Raw genomic sequence first — 22,575 nt, forward strand, 5'->3', positions numbered from 1 at the left:
TACCAGTGCCCGGCTCCCTCCATTACCATCCTCCACAAGCACCCAGCACTCACTCTTGCCAACCACAACTCTATCATGGTCTCCAGTCAGCAAATGGTCAAGGGCACAGCTCTGGAGCTCCTCCAATTACTAGCTGTGTTGCCTTTGATCACGTATTTCAACCCTTCTGTGCCTATGTTTTATCAGCTTTAAAATGGGGATAACATTAGCTACCTCACAGGGTTAAAAGGATTATAAAAGTTGCTACATACCAAGTGTTTACAATAGTGCAGGGCACATCTTAGTACTCCATAAATTGTATCATTGTTATTATCATCCCTGCTGTCACCATTATCAACTTCGCTGCCACCATCTCCGTCCTCATCATTACCACCTTCACTGCCTTCCTTAATAGTAATAGCAGCTATCACCCACATAGTACTCACCACATGCCAGGAACTTGTCTAAATATTTCACATGTTAACTCATTTAACCCTTTATGAGGTAGACACTATTATTATCCCTATTTTGCAGATAAGGAAGTTGGGGCACAGAGAAGTTAAATAACTTGCCTAAGGTCACCCAGTTAGCAAATATCAGAGTCAGAAGTCAAACCCAGGCCAAATTCTTAGCTACTGTGTCAAGCTCTCTCCCATTAGGGCTTACTTCTTTGTCTACCTTACTGCCACCTTTTAGCCACTGTCATCACGTCTTCATCACCTCCACCATTGTCAACACTCCAGTTCTCCCTACCCCTGCCATTAGCACATTAGCACCACCACAACGTCCATGGCCGTCTCCATCTCCATAATCACCATCCCCATGCCAGTCTCAGCCACCAACAGATCCTCGGCACTGTTACTCACAGCATACCCAGAACAGAGCCTTGCTTCTGCCCTCCCTAGGCCCCATGCTCTGAGAGGTTTAAATGTTCCCTGTGATACAGATCTGTTAATATGGCCAGACCTGGAAAAGACAGACAGAGAAATTTAAATTGCTACAAAGCAATTCAGGTGCCAGCTAGAATTTAAGGTCAGCTGGAGCCTGCAAGATGTTCTTTGCAAAGCTGACTTCTCAGTTCCCCCAGGAGGCCCAGTGTGGTTTAAACACCCTTTTAGCATTCCAAGAGCCTCTGATGTGGAAAGACACCTTCTACCTCACAAATAGCTTGGCTGAAAACAGATTTGTCAACACAGACACAATCCCCTCCACTTGGCTTAGAAGTCTGTCTTCTCAACCTACTGAAAGCCTTGAGGGTGGAGACACAGCCTCATTCCTTTCCTTGTCCCATTTCTTTTCCAGTACACACCCAGCCCCGATCCCTACCCCTAACACACCAACACACAATGAAACAATGGACAGATGAGCCTAGTTGAACCTGAAAGGGGTGGATCTTGCTGTCCATGGTACTGAGACAGAGCCTTGCTCTTTAGGAACCCACAAGTTCCCTCTTGTCCTTTACAGGTAAGAACTAGTCTTCAATTTTTCCAAGGTCCTTCCATCAACTTGCCACTCCCATCACTATTGCAAAGCCCGTTACCATTTGCAGAGCCTGTCTCTGTTTGCAAGGCCCATTATTGTTTGCAGAGCCTGAAACTGTATACCAAACTCATCAGTATTTACAGAGCCCATTACCATCTGCAGAGCACATCCCATCCCTGATTTCTGAGCCTATCACTGTTACAGATCCCATTATAATTTTCAGAGTATCTTATAAATTTTCAGAGCCTAAGACTTCACAAAGACCATCCTAAGTTGCAGAGGCAAACTTCACATTTGGATCTCATTACGGTTTACAGAGCCTGACCCCACTTGCAGAGCCAGGATCAAGGTTGAGTACATAGAGGGTGCTCAAGTGGCTCTTATCACCCATCCTCTCCAAGCATAGAGACAGCAAAAGACAGAAGGAAAGAAAGGAAATGAACAATGAGGAAATCTGTATCCATTCAACAAGACTCCTATGGGCCAATGCCTCTGTTAGGCTCTTTAAACAAATGGGGAAATGCAATAAAAAGTGACTTCCAGTTCTTGAGTCAGGCTCTGTGTTAAGTCCTTTAGTCATGATCTCATTTTATCTTCACCACAATCCAGGGAGATAGGCACTGTTCCTATCCCCATTTGTGAGAAGAATGCCCATAACTGGGAGAGATCAAATAATTTACCCATTATCATAGAGCTTATTAATAGCAGGTCCAGAATTTGAATCTGGATTTTTGTTTGTTTGTTTGTTTGTTTGTTTGTTTGTTTGTTTGTTTGTTTTATTCCAAAAGCCATTCCTAGAGCTTCTCATGGGGTAAAAATGGAGGAAAATGGAAGTGGGAGGTACTGAGAGATTGGCTACCTGTCTGAATAAAAAGACAAAGCCCTGCCTTTGAAATAGTCTAAAGCAGGAGGCTAAGGTTTTGAAAGCTTTCAGAGTGCCTCTAGCCTGACTCAGACTGAGTACAAGTGCAAACTCTGGAGGACAAAGCTCCTCAGAGGGAACACAGAGTATCCAGGACACCCTGTCTCCCAGCCTTGGGACAAGCCAGCTTTCCCTCTCCATTCAGTTCTTGAGCTACAGTGACCTTCGAACCTGACTGTAAAGACCTCGTAGAGCCACACAGAGGAGACAGAGACAGAGAGACACAGACTGAGAAACACCAGGATTCAGAGACAGGGAATCAGAGACAAAGAGAGATAAGCAAAAACCAGAGAAAGAGTCACAGATACAAATAGAGAAAGATACAGAATCAGACAGACAGAGACACAGATTCACAGGCCCACAGAGAGATAGAGTCAGACATGGAGAGACTCTGAGAGGTACAAAAAGAGACACAGACAGACCAAGAGCAGCAGAGGAAGGGGGTAGGAGCCAGGAGGGCATGAGGTGGAAGAGGACTCAGTGGCATCAGTTGAGAGGAGCACCTGTTCAGGGCCAAATCAGGGGGTCCATAGCACCTGGCAAAGGTGAGGCTCTTAAGGAAGAGGGAAAAGAAGTCCTTTCCAGGATGCTCTGAATGCAGGCGTTTGAAGAATCTGCTGGATACAACGCCAGTCCTGGGTAAGGAGGCACACACAGCCCAAGCCCAGGGTTTAGGCTCATCTTTGTCCCTCTTCACCCACGTTGGGGGTGACTCAGGAGATCACCACTTTGAACTTTAGTGGCTTCTGGGCCTGGAATTTGGTAGACAAATGCTTTCCCTGAGCTTGACCCCAGGGGTGGTGCCCTGATGGCTTGGAGGCTTTAGCCCTCTCCTTCATCACCAGCAATGCCAAGCCACCCCAAAGAGGCAGGGAGTCTTCATAAAACAGCATGCTTGCTATACAAACCCAGCAGGCAGGATCTTCAGCCCCCTTCCCTCCAGTCAGCCACGACTTTGCCCCCCTATATGGAAATCCTGATTCCCACTGCCAAGTCTTGCCCTGCGGGCTAGATAATCGGATGACTGTCTTGAAAAGGCTCCTGCTGGTTTCCAGCTGTGGCAAAGGCACAAAGTAAACAGGAGATGCTTGGGGGCCCAGCTAGCACACAGTAGGTGCAATCAATTATGGAGGTGCTGTGGGCAGGGACCACTTTCTCTCTGCTAGTCCCCACCCCCACTGGTGCCCAAAGTGGAGAAGAGTAGGTTGGACTTTGCCTCTTCCTCTGGTCAGAGAAAGGGAAGGGGGAAGGCAAGGAGGCCTCAGGCGGACCTGGAGTCTCATTCCAATCTGTACTCCACTCGCCCCTGCCCCTAGCCTCAGATGTGCCATGGGCTTCTCTCTCCGGGAAGGTAATGGCTTCTGGCCTGAAACAACTGATCCGCTGAGCCACTTCAGATGGCTTCTCCCCTCCCCATCCACTCCTCGTAGACATGTACTTGGACCAGAAGGGAGTAGTTCAGGCTCCCTTCCCCTCAGGGCAGGCTGCCCAGACTGTCTCCCATCCCCTCTGCGCTCTCCTAGGTAATAAGCTTGAGTGAGGGGGGGGGGGGAATTGTAGTGGATCCCCATGTGTCCCCTCTCCCTAGCCTCCCTCCTGTGGGGGAGGGGGTGTCAAGATATCATTGGCTGTCAGATTCCTTCTGTACTCTGCTCTTCTGAACTAATAGTAATAGTACCATGATGCCCACAGCTTGGGCACTTATTATCTGCCAGCCACTTTGCTACATGCTTTACATTTTCTTTATATGGATTCTATGAAGAAGGTATTATTTTATCCCCATATTAAACTTGCGCCCTGAGGCACACAAAGGTGAAATACCTTACTCAAGGGTACACATCCATTAAGCAATGCATCAGGATTTGGGCCAGGGCAGGCTGGGGGGAAGGAAGGCCCAGCCCAGCTAAGGACCACTGAGGTGGCACTGAGCCCTCACTGAGCCCTGACCTGGAGGCCCCCTGGGTGTGTGCATACAGGGGGGCTTTTTCCTATCCTCATTCCCTCTAGTCCCACAGGCCTCCCCCCTGGTACTCCTCAGATGGGATCCTGCCTGGGAGGCCCTTCTCCATAGCCTGGTTGCTGATTATTTCTGACCAAGCCCTCTCTGCAGCCAGTGAATCGGATCTGCCCCATTGGTGATCAGAGGAATCCTTCTTGAGCCTGAAATCGGGCCTGATTGCCCCATGGAACATGCTTCATGGGGGTGAGGGGCCAGGCCTACTATCAGATCCTGTCCAGTGGGTCAGGGATGCCCAGGAGAATTCCTTCTTGAGGGTCTGACTACTCCAGCCTCTCCTCCAATGGATTCAGGACCAGAAAGGCTGGATCAGGGAAGGCCAATGAGGGAACCAGGCCCAGACTGGGTCAGGGCTTTGCTATGGTTACACAGGAAGGGGACTAGCCTCCTACCATCCCCTGCAGCCTGAAATACCAGAGCACATCTTGACCCTACCACAGAACCCCTTCTCCCCCAACTGAGCAGGATCCAGGGGTCAGTCCAGACCACCTCAAGGTGGTTCTGAGATTCTGAGGATAATATTCTCCCCCACCCTCGCACGCGCGCGCACACACACACACACACACACACTTTTCCCAGTGACAACAATGGTGCATGTGACCAACACACAGTCACATATGTACATACAGCACAGGAGTGAGTGGCAGCAGCCAGTGCCCTGCTTGCTAAGGACTCATTAACCCTGCCCCTCTTCCCCACTGATTGAGCCAGCCACAGGGTCACTCTATCACTGCCTAGGGCATGGGATGTGGTGCCCTCCAGCAGCTGTGGGACCTAAGAATTTGACTCCATTTAGTGTTCGCTGTCTGTCCATACAAAGGATTGGCCTCTCTCAGAGGCTCAGTGTGTTTGTATGTGTGTGTGTGAAAGTGTGTGCCCATGGTCATTTCGTGTGTGCAGGGTGAGTACCTTCTACGGTCAATGTGTGTCTACAGTTATTATGTGTGGCTGTGATATTTGTGTGAGGGGTGGAGGCTAGGGATATACATACCAGTGACCAGAAACACACACTGTCCAAAAGCACACATATTACCAAGAATGTACACAAAGACCGTGGACATACACTGAGCATGAAAGCATGTACGTTCCCCAGACGCACACTGATCACATACACTGAATATTTTATGGATAAAAAGAGGCTGAGGCTTTCCTGACTTCCTGCCTTGGGTTGGCTTATAGCTGGGTTCTTTGTCTTTTTCCCAGATGTGGAAGGGAAAGTTACCACCCTTTCTCTCCAACTTCCTCCCTGACTGCCCCTCAAGAAAGCAGTAGGCCCAGAGGAACTGGCAAGGAGAGTGAGTCTTGGACCCCCAGCCTGTAGAGAGAATCCCAGCCACCACCCCCCCCCCCCAAAACCACCACCACCACCAGCCAGAGTAATCAAGGCAAATCAGTCTATTTCCCAGCCCAGTGCCATTCCTCATTCCCTCCTTCCTGCCTGCCCTGAGAAGGCCCGTTGCAAAAGCCCAAGAGTAAGCTCAACTGCAGAAATATGGGCTATCCTGGCAGGCTCACACTCAAGCATACACACACACACACACACACACACACGCACGCACACGCACACACTTGTCTTTAGAGGCCTTCCAAGGGAAAAGGGGGGGAGGTCTGTGAGAGAGAGCAAATGGGGGGCTGTGCACCCGGCCACGTCCCTGCATGGTCCATACATAGTGTAGCTGAAATCATAGCTCTGTGTCATGGGGGTTTCCACTAGGATCACCGGAGGCACTGCATCTGAATGCAAGATTGTGTGTCTGCGTGGTAGAGGGTCTGCCTGTGTCTGTGAGTGTGACCAGGAGCCAGTGTTGCAGGACTGCGTGAGCAATGGTGGACCTGGTTTATGTGTGATGCTGAGCCTGTGCGTGTACGTGCGCACACCTCCATGTGTTCGCAACTGTTTTTCCACTGGGGAGGGTGACGGTGGCGGGGGGGGGGGGCTTGTGTACTTACGGTTATTGCAGGCCCTGGTGTGTAACTCGTTACGTGCGTACGAGCGCGCGCGCGTGTGCCTGAAAAAGTGTGGCTGTGGCTGCGTCTCAGTAGGCGCACGCCCCACCTTGGCTCCTCTCCCGGCCCAACCGACCCGCCTCCATTCACCCAGCTGGGAGCAGTGCGGCCGGCGGGGGGGGGGGGGGGGGGGGGGGTCCCCGCCCCCTCCGCCCGAGTAAACTTTTCCCAAATCCCCGAGCCGCTTAGGGCGAAGCCGCCCCCGCGGCCTAATCCGCGCCCCCCGCGGATCTGCATAATCGGGTTAGCGGCCGCGCTCCCTCCCGCTCTCGCCGCCGCCGCCGCCGCGCGCGATTCTCTCGCTGTCACTTAGGGAGGCTCAGCGCGATTTGCGGCCTAATCCCCCGGGATCGCTCGGCCGCCGCTCCCCGAGGGGCCGCCAGATTGTTCCCTTCATAATTGATTGACTCTATTTGCCGGATTGGGACTTCAAAGCGCCGGCGGCGCGGGGGCGCCTGGGAAGGAGCGGGGCCCGCGGCGGGTCGGCGGGCTGGGCCTGGCGAGGCCCCTGCCCGGCAGGCGCCTTCCACCCCGCAGCCGCGTCCTTGGGCCGGGGAAGCTGGAGCACGAAATTGGTCAGTGATGTTGGTGACCAATACGACGAGTCCGATGGTGTGGATCGCGTGGTCACCGCCCGTGTTGGCGAGGTCTGGACCAGGTACGGTGCTCACTGCTTCTTGAGTCCACGCTTTAATCCTCCTCCCAACCTCAGAGCCTGCAGTGTATTAATATCCCCATTTTACAGGTGAGGAAACAGCTTCAGGGAGAGCTCTTCCTTCTCGGAACACCTTCCATGGGCAGCAAGGTTCTGGGGATCCAGCTGGAGCCAGACTGACCCTGTCTCTGCCTCCAAATGGAATCTTATTCTAAGGAAAGAGGCAGGTGGACACACAAGAAACAAAGAAATACATGAACAGAAAACACGGCAAAGTGATGTTGTGATAGCACCTGGGGAGGTGAATTAGACTGAGTGGCCAGGGAAGGCTTCTTTTGAAGGAGGGGCTGCTTCAGCTGCAACCTGAAAGCTGGGAAGTGAAGGAACCCGCTTGGTGAGGAGCTGTGGGGCAGACACTGGAGCAGAGGGAAAGACAGGTGGGAAGGCCCCTGTGCAGGGACCAGCCATTAGCAGGTAGTAGAGCTGAGGCAGAAAACTCAGGGCTGAACTCCAGAGCCCAGAGGCTGAATCCCATTTCCTTTTCCACCTTGCCCAGCCTAGACCAAGCACCATCTTCAGCACAGGCTAAGCCCCTAACACAAATGTCCAGACGTACTGGCACAGGCACCCGTCTCTGCACAGCTCACTGCGGGTTCCTGGATTGGCCTATCAGTGCTGGAGCCCGGGCGCTTCCATAATCCATGGATCAGAGACTGCCTTGGCCGACAGCCCAGCACCCAGAGCCTTTTTGGAGCTAGGGCTGCCACTTGCTGCTCTCCAGAGGAGACAGGGGCAGGGCAGGAGGCGGAGCTGGAGGGGCCACGTACACTGCCCAGCCATAGCCAGACTCCCAGAACTCCCTAGCCCAGACTCAGGAATCCCCAGAAACGCCTAATTAATTCTTGATTACCCACTGTCTCTGCAGCTGCCATTAGCCACCTCCCCAGCCTGGGCCCAGTTAGGCCATGTAATTAAATTAGCGTAGGGAGAACATTTCCAGGCAGGAGCGAGGTATTCCTCCTGCTGAGCCTCCTACGAGTTCTGGGAGAGCTGATGAGGAAGGCTCAGAGACACCAAGGGGAGCATACAGGGTCACACAGAGGGGCTAGAACTGGGGCGGCTCGAGTGTAACTCCTCGAAATTAGTCCTGGCCCCCCTCATCCCACCTCTCTTGAGACCTCTACTCTCAGCACATATTTTAAACCTTAAATGTCTTTAAAATGACAAGAGATTTGCTGCTGTCCTTAATTAAATTTATGCCAATTCACAGAGCTTTTGGAGAGAGGGATTTGGGACAGGGGAGGAGAGAGCCCGATTTCCATGGGGTAGGAAGCAGAAGACAAGGGGTTTGCAGCACGGAGGCATTTCCCACCTTCAGGATCAAAGGGGTGGGGCAGAAGGAGGTGGGTGCAGCAGGGGTATGGCAGGGAAGGGAGAAGAGGTGAACATTGGAAAACTGAGGCCCTGGCCACAGGAGCTCCCTTAGGTGAAGGTGGGGAGTCACGTTCTTTTTTATAAGAGAGACCAGAGAAAGTAGCCTAAAAGAACACCCTGAGGGGGAAAATTAGGCCATAAACCAAGGCAGAAAGGGCTGGGGAATTTGGGCCTATACACAGTGAGGAGGACCTCACTGGAGTCTCTACCCGCCACATCTGAGGAGCCAGGCTTCCCTCCCTCAATCCTGGGAGATGCTGGCTGACAGCCCCCCTCCCCCCAAACCCAGCTTCTTGTCACTTCAGAAAATCAGAAATAAGCCTTAGTGATTAGAGGGAGACGAGAATGAGATGGGGCTTAGAGGCTCAGGGAGGTGTTAAGAGGCGAGTGGGACTCAGAGTATTAGGGGGGCAGAGCTAATAGCTTCTCTGGATGCCCCCCCCCCACTGTAGTACTCAGGGGGAGGAGGGAGAAGGAGAGGGAGAAGGTGAGGGATGAGAAGACGTGGAGAAGAGAAAGGAAAAATGATGGGGAAGAGAAGGAGGCAAAGAAAGACAGGCGCTGAAGGAGGGAGAGAAGAAGGTGGGGAGAGGGTAAGGCAGGAGGGATGGAAGTGAGAAAGGAGTGACATGGAAGTAAAGGTGAAGATAAAAAGTGGATGAGGAAAAAGAAGAATGGATTCAGTGAGATGTCACAGTCTTATTTGAGAAAAAAATAAAATTTTATAAAGCTAATACCCAGTGTTGATGGCAGTAGGGACATGGATGCTTGGGGTACAATGGCGCAACCTTGGAGGTTCTGGAGGTGGAGGGCGTTTTGGCAATAACCATCAAAATTTTAAATATGCATCCCCGGAGGCCGAAAATTCCACATCTAGGCATCTGTCCCCCAGCAACACTGGCCTGTGTGCACAGCGGTGTAAGGACAGAGGTACTTGCAGCCATGATGCAGTCCAACGAGCAAGGACTGAGTACATCACTGCAGCCATCCCATGGCATACTATGCACCCAGGAAGAAGGAGAAGCTAGATCCGCCCACGCTGTCATGGAAAGGTGCAGCAGACGTATTGTTCAGTGACTAGAGTAAGTCATTAAGCAGTATGAATAGTATGGTCCCAGTTTGAAATGTTGAAAGAAAAAACACTTAAAACTATATTGGGGGAGGCACCTGAGTGGTACAGTTGGTTGAGCATCTGACTTTTGTTCTTGGCTTGGGTCATGACCTCACAGTTTGTGAGTGCAAGTGCCCGCATGGGGCTCTGCATTGATGGTGTGAGCTTGCTTGGGATTCTGTCTCTCCCTCTCTCTGCCGCTTCACCGCTTGTGCTCGCTCTCTCTCTCTCAAAATAAATAAACTTAAAAAAATTTTAACCTATATGAGAGATGTGTGTGTGTAAATATATAGAATCAAATGTGGAAGGAAGGAGAACCCCCAATTACTGTCAGTGAGATTTATGGGGTAGGGATGGGGGAGTATTATCTTTTCACTTTGTATTCTTTTGCATTATGTTTTTAGAATGAGGTTTTTGAATTTTTTTAATGTGTTTATTCTTGAGAGAGATAGAGCATGAATGGGGGAGGGGCAGAATCCGAAGCAGGCTCCAGGCTCTGAGCTGTCAGCACAGAGCCCAACGCGGGGCTCAAACTCACGAACCACGAGATCATGGCCTGAGCCAAAGTCAGACGCTTAACCGACTAAGCCACCCAGGCACCCCTAGAGTGAGTTTTTTGAACCATATATTAGTTATGTATACTTAACAATAATAACTTTCTAAGAGGGATGAGGAAGGAAAGGAGGGCAGGAAGAAGGAAGGAAAGAAGGTGGTGCAGGGCCAGAGGGAGAGCGGTGGAAAGCAGGCGGGCTGGGTCAGTAGTGGTGCAAGGTGGGGGGTGTTTGGCTTCCAGGAGGTGGGGGGGGGGGAAGGTGGCTACCAGCCAAGCAGCGCCCCCCAAAGTGCGCCCCCCAAAGTGCGCAAACACATTCCTTACCCCTGTCCCCATCACAGAAAATCTGGCTGAGGCCTGAGTAATTGAAGGCTAATTGGGTTTTAGGCTTGTTAATGCTCCTGCGAATGTTTGCACTGAGGAGAGCTAGTCGATCCGGATAAATGACTCCCTGTGGGACTCCAGTGGGGGAAGAGACACTGAGGAGAAAGGGCCTTATGAATTTTTTTTCAACGTTTTTTATTTATTTTTGGGACAGAGAGAGACAGAGCATGAACGGGGGAGGGGCAGAGAGAGAGGGAGACACAGAATCGGAAACAGGCTCCAGGCTCCGAGCCATCAGCCCAGAGCCTGACACGGGGCTCGAACTCACGGACCGTGAGATCGTGACCTGGCTGAAGCCGGACGCTTAACCGACTGCGCCACCCAGGCGCCCCGGAGAAAGGGCCTTATGGATGACAAGCAGGAAGCAGAGTTTTTCAGCTCCCTCCAGAGGAGTGTGGGAGGGGGTACAGTGCCTGGGAAAGCTGAGAAGCCCTTGGATTTTGTGGAGAGGGGGAATTGGAAGGGAGAAGCTGGTCCAGGGAAGTTCAGGCCCTAGTCAGGGCAGGGTTCTGACAAGCGGCAGGGAGGAGCCCAGGAGGGAGGAGCCCAGGAGGGAGGAGCCCAGGAAGGAGGAGCCCAGGAGGGAGGAGCCCAGGAAGGAGGAGCCCAGGAGGGAGGAGCCCAGGAGGGAGGCCAGGACTGGTGACCCCAGCCAGAACACACTGCAGCGTGGGGGTTCCAGTCTCCAAAGGGAGTGAGGGGATGAGTCAAGCTACCTGTGATAGGCAAGGAGGAAACCACTGGAGCTTCTGCCCACACCCAGGAGCAAATTATTGGGCTCACAAAGGGACAGGGTCCCTTTAAGAACTACATCCTGGGCTGTGCTGAAGTGTGCCTTCTGACCCAGGCCCTTCATACCTTCTGAGGCATCCAGCACCTCCAGGCCTACATCACAGCCCTCCCTCCCAAATTCGCCATCACTGTGTCCTGCTAGGAGGTGGCTTGCCTGCTGCGCCAGAGGGGCTCTGAGGCTCCCCATTCTCTGTGGACTGGACGTTGGCTTCTGACTGTCCAGCCTTCAGGAGGCTTCTGACTGGCATAAACGTGCGGGCAGCAGGGATGGGGCCAGAGGAAGGTAGCCTCTCTAGGTCCCCCTGAAGAGACCTGATGATGCCAGAGGAGACCCCAGGAAGGGGAGTCAGGCCCAGGCAGCCAAGGAAGAGAGAGGGAGACTCTTAGAGAACATGAAAAGGTTTTGTTTTGCAAAGTTACTGCTTGGGGGGGAGCTCCTTGTGCTACAGGAGCTGGAAATCCCAGACTCGGGAGAAACCCATGATGAGGCCCTTCCCCGGGTAATCCCCACCCTCCACAATCCCCTTCTCTTCTCCAGGGGTCAGACAATACAGGATGTGCTTTTAAAGGATCAGCTGCACATTTGTTTCCTCCTCCTCCTCTTCCTCCCCCTCCTCCTCCTCCTCCTCCCCAGGCCTGACTCCGGGACTGGGCCCCTGTGACAAGGCAGGGAAACGTTTAATGAGTTTGTACCCCCGAGAGCGCAGTGACTGACAGCCGCCCCTGGGGTCACCACTCCTCTTGTCCTGGAAGAGGATGCGGCAGCTGCTGGGCTCCCTGTGCACGTGCACCTGGGGCTGGGTTGGACCACCCTTCCTGGGAACAGAAGCTGCTGCAAGGGTTTGAGGAAAGGGGAAGGACTTGGGGGGTTGCTTGGGGTTCTTTCTGGGGGTGCCTCTAGCCATAAACCCTAACCCTTCCTCTGGTCTCCTCACGTTGCTCTCCACACATTCAACTTAGGCCAGGCTGGTGGGAGGGAGGCCTGAGGCTGCCCACAGTGGGGTTTGAAGAAATTGGGGGGCAGGGTCGATGTGGAGGCCTGAGTCTGCATGGGTAATGAGGCCAGGGACTGGCTTGTCAATAGCATTTAAGTACTTTTCTCCCATTTTCAGGCCAGACTGAATTATTTATTCGTTTCTGGTCAATCGCTGGTAATGTCATTAGCATTTGTCCATCAAAGGTAGGGAACAGAGTGGGAGTACTCCCCCCCACCGACTGACCCCCGCTTTGCAAACTGACTCTCAGAGGTCAGTCTGTCCTGTTCCAGATTCCTGCCCCGGCTCTCAAGTTACTCCAGGACTAGAATTTCTCAGAGGCCCTGCATCCAGGATGTTCTGTATTCCCACATGCCACATCTTCAAGCCTCATGGAACGAAGGAGCCAGGTAGTAGACGTCCTTCCTATTCTCCTCACACACACCTGGGTCATTAACTTAGAAACTTAGTCCTCCCACATTCAGGCATCACACCAGCTGGCTGACTTCTTGGAAGGCGAGCCAGGCCTGGCAAAGGAAGACCTAGATGCACAGTGTGGTGGAGAGCAGGCAGTCCGGGGAGAGTCCTGCCTCTTCTCTTGGTCCAGAGCCTGCTCTTCTTCCTCAAACTCGGCTCTTCACGTATTGTCCTTCCTTCCTTCCCCCTCAGACGAGGCTCCCAAGTCAGAGTTCTACTTGTCCTCTCAGACCAGGCTCACAGGATGTGAGCTGCCTCCCCCTTCAGATTAAACTCTCAGACCAAGTTTCTTTCTCTTTCCTCAGTCAGCTCCCCAGACAGAATCTGCCTCCTCTTTCAGGCCAAGATCCCAGGCTGTGCTCCGGGGCAAGACCTCCCTCTCTACTCAGTCCACAGGACTTCCTAAACCATTGAAATCAAAGCCCCGCAGGATTAATTCTCAGGGAAGGGACTGCTGGTCCTCGCCTGGCTGAGTTGTGAGCATCTAGTTCGGGAGCCCCTAAATCCAGGCCCTTCAGTGACCAACCTAATCTTCCATCCTTGACCTTGGAACTTGAAAAAGCCAGTAAAGGAGGAGAATTCCTAAAGCGATCAGGGAGAGAACGTGCAGGGGGCTTGCTGAGCAGTGCTCTGGGGAACAAGCCTCTGAAGCAGTGGCAGCAGGACCAGACAGAGGGAGAGGTCCATCCGTGCGATTCAGTTGCGACAGTGGCCTCAGCCAGTCCCACAGGAAGCTTGAGGTAAGGGGTCAGACCTTGTACTCCTGCACTGGCCAGTCATCCTGTGCACCGCCCCCAGGAAAGGGCGTACCTTGGGTGAGGCAGCTGAAGGCTGTTCCCCAGAGAAGAAGCTGACCATGACCCATGAGTAGCCAACAGTCAGCGGCTGCAGGAATGAGGAGGCCGGGAAGCACTGCAGCTTCCCCGGAGCGCTAGGCGACACGGACGGACAGGGCACCAGGAGTCTCTGTGGAATGGCTCAGTCTGTGAAGCTGTGGGTGTTATAAAAGTTGGGAGGGCAGCCACACAAGGCAGTTTGGATGGGCACCGCAGGATGAAAAGGTTTGGGGCCACATGGAGGGCTGGGGTAGAGTGAGGGACCAGGCAGATGTGGCTTGGAGGGACACCAGTGGACCAAAAGTTGGGAAGACAGAGGTGGTGAGAGTGTCTTCATGTTGCCCCTGCCTGGGCTGGGCCAGGGCTTATTCCTGGGCGGGTCTAGGCAGCCCAGATAGAAAAGAAGGCCCCTCCTCAGCACTGTGGGCTCCTCAGTCACTAAGCAGGATTAGCCTCCTCTTCCTCAGGGGGAGGGGCTCCGCTCCTGCATCAGCTACCAGCTCTGGCCCTAATCCCCCTCGCTTTCTAATCCACCCACGACTTTCTTAGGCATTAACGTTGGGCTCTCAGCTCCCTAAGCACCACCCTGAAGATGGAAGCCGGGCTCTGAAGGGAATTAGGCCAGCCTCAGAGGATGGTTCTGCAGACAACTGGAGGGAGGCTGAGAACACCGCCCCCCCCCCACCACAGCAGCCTCTTCCTCTGCAGCCCACCCCTACCCCCACCCCCAGACAGGGTCCAGAGCCTCACAGGGGTCTCTTCCGCTCACTGCTGGAGTCAGGCAAGGATGGGGGATGGAGAAGATCTGAAGAGGAACAGGATCCCCTAGGGTGGATGCTGAGTCCAGAGGTAGTGTCAGCCAAGGATACAAGGGTCACTCACAGCCTGGCAAAGGCAAAAAGATGGGAGGGCTCGGGGCACTCTGTGCCATGAGAGAGACTGGAAGAGTAAACTAGGGCCAGATTGTGTAGGACCTTGAATGCCAGCTGAGGAATTTGGACTTTACCTTGGGAGTGGTAGGGAGTGGTGGTGGGAAAGTGGTGAGATTAAGAGCCATTGCTCTGGTACCTGTGAAGGACTGATGGGTTGGGGGACAGAGACTGAGGGTGAGGAAGCTCTTGCTGTGATGGCAGCAACAGGCAAGGGGACCCAATGAGGACACCCACCCAAGGTCACCCAGCTTCGGCTCCCAGCATAGCTAGATGGTGCAGCACTCCGTGTGGTGGCTGGGACAGGTGCTGCCCCTGTCTGGTTTCGGGGGCTCTGTGAGTATCTGTGGGGGAGCAGGCTGGGCGCCCCAGAGGTGAGGTGGGGCAGTGGCCTTCTGGCTGGTTGGAGGCTTCCTTCCAGGGCCTCTTAATCAACCCTTGCTCCAACTATCAGAAACAGGTTGCAGCAGCCTAGCTGCAGCACAGGACAGAAGGAGTGGCCTGGTGGGCACAACCGTCACCTGCCCCAAGACACCTCCATTTGGGGCTAAGTTATCTGCAGATGTTGTAGGGGTGGTTATGTTTTCATTAAACCAGGTATGTACTAAAATTCTCCTTACCCTACCCCTCGGGCTGGGCAGGTGTCGTTTGCCCATTTTTTTACAGATGAGAAAAATGAGGCTCAAAGGAAGTCACTTTTCCTAGACCCACACAGCTTGTGACAGCACTGAAACCAGGCAAGCAGAGAGGGGAGAACAGCCATTCACAAGCCAGGAAGGCCAAGTGGTGCAGTGGTTACAAGTGTCACTGTTGATGACTGATGGGTCGGGAGTCAAACCCACACTCTGCCTGCCTATTGCTAACTGGGCAACCGTCTGGAGTCCCAGGTTTCTCATTTTGGGTTAATAATGCCAACTCGCAGGACCCCTACGGTGAAGGCAGGGGAGGGGGAGGCCAGGTAGGAGAATATACGTACAGGGTTCCAATGGGAACCCAGGTTGGGGGCCAAATGGTTGCTGTCGTTGCTGCCCAAGGCCACTGAGTAGACAGGCAAAGAGGCAGAGGCTGATTCCCAGCTCTGTTTGCTTCCTGGATGTACCTTCCCCTGGGTAGTGGCAGGCACCTGGGGTCCCTAGACTCCTTGAGGGGCGTTAGGCAGTAGGGCAGGCAAATCGGGCGCTGAGCAGGTGGTGGGATGTTAAACGGCCAGGAGGTTCATCAGGGCCAGTGTGTTAGGGCCTGCTGGCAGGCCCCTCTCATTGGGCCCTGTTAATGAGCTTCCACTGGATTATCCGCTCCCACCTCCGCTCCGTTTACTCTGTCAAATCGAGTTTGCATTTTAAATGGGAATTTGACAAGACGGGCAATTTGTCTGCTGACGAGGTTAATGGGTGTTAGCCCTGCGGACTGAGGAGGGAGAACCCATGCCCCAGCACAGCCTGGCCCCTGCCCAGATCAATGACCCTGGCCGCTGCTCCTCCCTCCACTGCAGCCACTCTGGGCCTCCCAGTGGCCAGAGGCTGTCCGTGTATGTCTGGCTCACCGCCTCCAGGCAGTCTTCCCAAAAGCTCTGGGCCCTGGGCCATCATCTATTGCTCAGGCTGGTGACATTCCCCTCCTCCTAGATTCAGACAGGGTTCCTGAGGGCTGGGCCATGCCACCCCCTCTCAGACTAAGAGCTTCCCCTCTCAGACCCAGGTTCTGGGGTGGGGGGCAGGGCCAGGTTTTCCACCACAGTTGGGTTCCCAAGGGCAAGGGAGTGTCTCCTCCTTCCTGCTCCCCCTCCCACCGCCCTCTCCCATTTGTGACTTGAAATAGAGCCAGGAGGGCTAGAACTGCACTTCCTGAGTCTCAGTGCTGGGATATGGACTGGTTGGCAAGAAAAGCTTTCAAAGCCATCACCTCCAAGCTTGGAACAACATCTAGACCAAGCCCCAGTGTTGGGGCTCACAGAGGAGCTGAGAAACCCTGCTGAGACTTCCTGATGGGGCCCAAGTTGACCTCCCTCACATGGGACCTTCCTTGAGGCACCGTCTCCAAGGCTGAGCAAGAGCCCACGTTTCTGGAACCCCAGCCCGAGCCAAGAGCACCAGACCAGGGTGGTGGAAGCTCAGGCTGTGGAAGAAGATGCCTCTGCTTCCCCTCCTCCTGAGGGCTCAGCGCCCTTCCCCGCCCTGGCTAATGTGCCACAATTACCTCCTAAGTGCCCAAACAAATGTGGCTGCTGGGGAAAGTGACACGGGCTCCAGGTGATGGATTCGTGCCATCGGGGAGCCGGGCGGAGCGGGCCCCGAGCGGGGGGGCAACACTAATATTGTATCAGCGTCGGCGCCAGCGCCACGAGCCGGTGATGAATATGTGTCACTTTACACGGCGCACACTCGGGGGCCTGGCTGCGCAGGCATGGAAAATAGAGTGTCTGGGATTAATGATATTGAAAATGATAGAGAGCAGATTGGAAATGGCTTCGCCCGCCCGACCCGCGGAGATGGAAACGTACCTCACAGCTATCTGCCTGGCCGGCCCCCACCTGCCCCCCCTTTCACCAGCCACGGAGGCCCACGCACGATAAGGACCCTGCGTCTCATTCCCACAGGCAGCTCCTTGGGATAGCACATGTGGGGGACACACCTGTGAACAGAGACACAGGACATCAAGGAAATCTCAGCTTCTGACTGACCTTTGACCTTGGTCCCAGATGAGCCTGACCCCAGTCACCCAGTGAACCTTGACCTTGGCCACAGACCAAGTCCTGACCCCAGTTCCAGCTGAGCCCTGCCTCTGGCCACAGATTGAGTCTGCTGGAGCCTGAGCCTCTCACAAGACCATGAGAGCTGGGGCAGTAGGGCAGAGGAGGTGAGGAATGAGGTGGGAATGTGTGGATCACTCAGCATAGTGCATCCCACGCTGGAGGGCAGCTCACAGCCCAGTCTGTTAACTCCACGGTGTGGACTCCTGAGTCAGTTAGCAAGTGAACAGGTGTCTTCTCCGTTAATGTCATTTTTTAATATTTTATTTTTAAATAATCTCTATCCCCAATGTGGGGCTCGAACTCATGTTCCCGAGATCAAGAGTCACACGTTCTACCAACTGAGCCACCCAGGCATGCTTCCACTGATGTCATTTTAGTGTTTAATTATGTTGGTTTTTGTGATTGTGTCTACTACACACATAAGTACATATTTGTAGGTATGTGTGTTTATGTGTGCATCTGTTCACAAATATACCTGTAGGGCTGTGTCTAGTGCGTGCAGGAATGTGGGTAACTGGGCTTCCCCTCTGTACGTATGCCTTGATGTATTCAGACATCTATGGGGGATTCTGCATATGCATGTGAGGGTGGCTTATCTTAGGTTACTCTGTACAGAGGTATGGGGATGCCTGTGGTGAGTGTGTGTGTGTGTGTGTGTGTGTGTGTGTGTGTGTGTGTGTGTCTGAGCATCTGCGAAGGTGTGTGTTGTTTACCCACAGACGGAGGGACTCTGATGTGTGGACTGTAGTAGAGGAAAAGCCTTCAACGAGGCCTGACCCTGTTTACAGGTTAAATTCCCAACATTAGGGCAAGATGCCTTTCCCTGTTGGAATGGAATCTAGTGCACTGGGATTTCAAAATTGCCAGATGGACAGCAACCCTATGGCCATCAGCTGAGCCCCAACATCCATCCCAACCCAAACCAAGGTGAGGAGGATGCACCTACATCAACTCCATTCATTCATTCATTCATTCATTCATTTGACAAATACTTCATTGGGTTCACGATATGGTAGTTACTATCTTCGATGAACAGGACAAACATGGTTCTTACTTCATGCAAGGTCCGTCAATCAGAGGAGACAGACACTGAACGAGTAAACAGAGAAGTAAGCAAACACTGACACAAGGTGAAAAGTGCCACAAAATAAATAATCAGAAGGCCACTATAGAGTTAATGGGGTGACCCATCATTAGATGCAGTGGTCAGGATTAGCTCCTCCGTGCAGGTGACATTCAAGCTGAGGGATGAGGAGCCAGCCCTGTGGAAAGAGGAGAACAGTGAGTGCAAAGGCTCTGGGCATATTCTAGGCCCCGTCAGGAGAGAGAAGTCAGGGCAGCAGCAGGAGGGGGTGGTGCCAGAAGGGACTGGGCCTCCTAAGCCAGCGTGAAGAGTACAGGTTTTGCTTCCAGTGGGCTGTGGAGACGTGGGAGGATTGAACTAAAAGAGCAACATGGTCATCTCTGCATTTTTAAAAGAAATTGGAGGTGTTGAGAATATAAGCAGGAAACCTTTCGGGGAGGGGGCGGGGATGGTTCTGGTAGCAGCTCTGGGCCTAGGCCCACGTCCACCCAGCCCTGCCTAGATCCCCCCTCTGCCTCACTCTCCATCCTATGGGGTCCTGGACATGCTGTCTCCCCCCAGACCGCCTGAGTCTTCCCAGCCCTATTCTCATCCCAGGAACCGGTAGAGAAAACTAAGAGCTCCTCTGAAGCTTGGAGTGGAGGGGGGCACTCCACACTGGTGGCAAGAAGCCAGGTCTAGGGGAGAGCCTCCACCCCCTCCAATTCTGCAGGGAGAGGCGCAGCTTACCCTGGGTTGTGGGAACTCTGAACACCTCCCCTCTCCTGCCAGTGTCTCCATGGAGGGCTAGCACATAGTAAGGGGGCTCACCTTCCTGTCTGTCTGCCCCTTTGGCTGTGAGTCACCCAGGAAGGAATCCCAGATGTCTGGTTCGCCACCAGCACTAGCACACATAGAGGCCTGTGGGAAGCTTGAAGAGGTAGCTTCACTGGGTGAAGGGCAGAGCTGGGTGACCCAACTCCACCCCCGGACTCTGGCACTACCCCCTCCTGCCCTGGCACCTGGACTTCCTGGCCGGCAGGCACCCCTTTGGCAGCGGCTTTTGTGTTTGGAGGAGGTGGGAAGAGGAGGCCGAGCCCCTGGGGGCTGCTTCTCTCTCCCTCTCTGCTTCCATCTCCTGTCTTCTGCTTGCTGCCTTCCCTCTCACTCTCTCTCAATCTCTCTTCGTCTCTCTCTGCTCCTTCCTCTCCCTCCTTCCCTGCCTCTCTCTCCCTGAGTCATTTGCGGAGCGGAGATGGCCTAGCCCATCTGGGAGCGAGCGCAAGGCGGTGACGGAGGCGCAGGTAATAGCCGAGTGGAGAGAGAGACGGGGAAATTTATGACATTGAAAATGGCTGAGAGAGAGAGAGAGAGAGAGTGTGTGTGTATGTATGTGTGTGTGTGTGGCAAGGGGAGCAGGAGAGGGTGGAGAGGGAGAGGGAGGGAGCTCCAGCGCTGGCTTGCACTCACACACACACTCCCAGCCCTGCGCCCCCTCCCTCCAACCTTGCGGAGAGGACAGGACGTGGGGGAGTGGGCTGCCAGCTCAGAGAGAGAAAGACACACAGACAGACAGACAGACAGACAGACAGTTGGTAGGATAGAGAGGGCAAATGGGGGGAGGGGAAGAAGAGCAGGTGAGACAAGGAGACAGAGCAAGGCTGAGAACCACCGTGGGAGAGGTGAGAGTGTCTGGCTGTGGGGCCTGCTTGTGTCTGTCCTGGTGCCCCTTCAGGAGCTCTGGTCTGAGGGGAGGAGTGTCCCCTTGGAGTATGGTAGCAGGGAGTCTGGAATCTGAGCTGGAGGTTGTCTAAGGGATGATGCTCAGAAAGGGCAAGAACATGCTCTGGGTTGCACAGCGGATCTTCTTCTTCCCAGCATGGCTGTTTTCCCCAAGGTTCTGGGATGTGGGGAGCCAGGAAGTAGACCAACTAGATCTTATAACAACCCCCAACAACTCCTCCTTCTGGACCAAAGGAGGCAGGGAAATGGCCAGAATGACCTCCTCTTGAAGTGAGAGGAGAGGGGCGCCTGGGTGGCTCTGTCAGTTGAGTGCCCATCTACGGCTCAGGTCACGATCTCATGTCCATGGCTTTGAGCCCCGCATCGGGCTCTGTGCTGACAGCTCAGAGCCTGGAGCCTGCTTTGGATTCTGTGTCTCCCTCTCTCTCTGTTCCTCCCCCGCTCACCATCTGTCTCTCTCTGTCTCTCAAAAAATAAAATGAAGTCAGAGGAGAATCTGTTTCCTTGGGGTACTAAACCCATAATCCCCCCCTACCCTAGTCACCCCTAGGCCACCCAGAATGTTACTGAAGAGAAGAGTAATTAGACATCCTTCAGAGAACTAAACCCCCATCCGGACCCATGGCCACCTCCTACCCAGCAGACTATACTCCACGCCCCTATTCAGCCTAATTCTGCTACCTCCCAGCCCTAATGCCTCTGAGTCCCCTCCTAGTCACCATATTTTAACCCAGGGCTCTGTTCTTTGCTCAGATACCTTCCTCCTCTGGGCCTAAGTTTCCTCATCTATAAGCGGGGATAATAACATTCTCCTTGGGCCAGAGAAGCAATGCCAGGACTCAGGACTTTGGTCCACCTAAGTCTCAAGATTCTCCATTGGAGAATGTGGGTCATCTTAACTCCCCAGGAGCTCTCAGCAATTCTGGCTGACTTTGTGGGTGAAGGTGGAAGAAACAGGAGTCTCAGGTATCCCCACATACACACACACACACAGTCATCTCCCAAGGAAGCTGATATATCAGGTACTCGAAGGGCAGAACCCTCCATGCTGAGGCTCTGGCAGAAGAGCTGATGCCTAGAGAAGGGGAGGCCTTACCCTAGTCATAAGCTGAGAAGGTCTGAGCCCCGGTCTACTAGCCCAGACTGTGTGTCAAGCCCCTTGTCCTGCCAGATGTGGGCAGGACAGGTACCTTAGGGCTCTTAGAAACCTTGCCCCACTCCCAGCAGCTTGACTTCAACAGGTGGCCAAGGTCACTCCCCACTCCACTGCCCTGCCCCCTTCTCCCTGCCAGCCTTCCACTGAGGCCCCATCCCCTCCCCTCTCTCTTCTCCTTCCTCCCTGCTCAGTAGCCCTCTCCACTGAAAAATGTCTTGGATTAACCCCTCCTAGCCCAGGGCATCTGAAGAGATGGGAGAGTGCAGTAGTTGAAAGCACAAGCTTTGGGGCCAGAAAGGCCCAAAATCACAGCTCTACCCCTTGGCTAGGTGACCTTGGGCTCTTCATTTAATGTTTCTGAGACCTACTTCCTCATCAGGCAAATGGAGCTGTAAAGGCCTGGCTCCAGGACTCCATGGTGTTCCATGGTGACCCATGGTAAGGATCACATGAAATCATGGATCTAAAATGCCTGGCACAGGGGCGCCTGGGTGGCGCAGTCGGTTAAGCGTCCGACTTCAGCCAGGTCACTATCTCGCGGTCCGTGAGTTCGAGCCCCGCGTCAGGCTCTGGGCTGATGGCTCGGAGCCTGGAGCCTGTTTCCAATTCTGTGTCTCCCTCTCTCTCTGCCCCTCCCCCGTTCATGCTCTGTCTCTCTCTGTCCCAAAAAAATAAATAAAATGCCTGGCACAGAGGAGGTGCTTGGCAAACGCCAAGGTGCTGGCATCTAGCCCTCTGGCTAGATGTGTCTTAGCTTTCTGCTGCACTTGGAAGGATGAGAGTGAGAGCTTGGGGTAGGGAGAGGAGGAAGAGCGGTGGCAGCAGCTTCAGAAGACTCTTGCTCACTTAGAGGAGACAAAGCCAGAGCTGCGTGGGAGAGACTCAGGTGAGCCCCTGAGAGGCAATTCCCTATTCTGAGAACTAGGAGGAAGCCGCATTTCAAAGGGCCCCATCCAGTCTGTTCCTGGCCCATATCCTCATCCTAGAGGTAGCTCCAAGGCAGCAGCGGCCACCGTCTGGGGAACAGTGGGGGAGGTGAAGAGTTCACTGGGCCCACAGGCTGCGCTGGCCTCGGGCCTCCCACCCAGCCCCTGTGCCCTGGCCCTGCCCATTGTGGCCGCATAAAAGGTGACGGATGGTTAATGGGGGAGATAACGGGATTCATAAGGGAAATTTATCGGTCACTCTGGTGGTATAAATATGTTTATAGCAGACCAAGGGGAAATGAAGAAGCCCCAATAAATCATTGTGAAGCCACCAGCTACTAATAGGCGAGCGGTCACGGGAACCCCAGCATTGGTGTTTGCAG

At 53.7% G+C, this 22,575-nt stretch overlaps 1 protein-coding gene across 1 annotated transcript in view; it reads right to left on the reverse strand.

Annotated features, from left to right (window-relative positions):
- Window positions 1-6,712: 6,712 nt before the first annotated feature.
- Window positions 6,713-22,575, reverse strand: part of LOC131491199 (fatty-acid amide hydrolase 1-like) — a 33,388-nt gene continuing 17,525 nt past the window's right edge. Inside the window, exons 15-17 of the mRNA XM_058693831.1 lie at window positions 13,598-13,718; window positions 10,485-10,611; window positions 6,713-7,056 (exon numbers count right to left, since the gene is read on the reverse strand). Of these exons, the coding sequence (XP_058549814.1) occupies window positions 6,713-7,056; window positions 10,485-10,611; window positions 13,598-13,718 (592 nt within the window). The remainder of the gene's footprint in view (window positions 7,057-10,484; window positions 10,612-13,597; window positions 13,719-22,575) is intronic.

Source organism: Neofelis nebulosa, chromosome 2 (genome assembly GCF_028018385.1).
Source record: "Neofelis nebulosa isolate mNeoNeb1 chromosome 2, mNeoNeb1.pri, whole genome shotgun sequence".
In the NCBI taxonomy this organism is placed as follows: domain Eukaryota; kingdom Metazoa; phylum Chordata; class Mammalia; order Carnivora; family Felidae; genus Neofelis; species Neofelis nebulosa.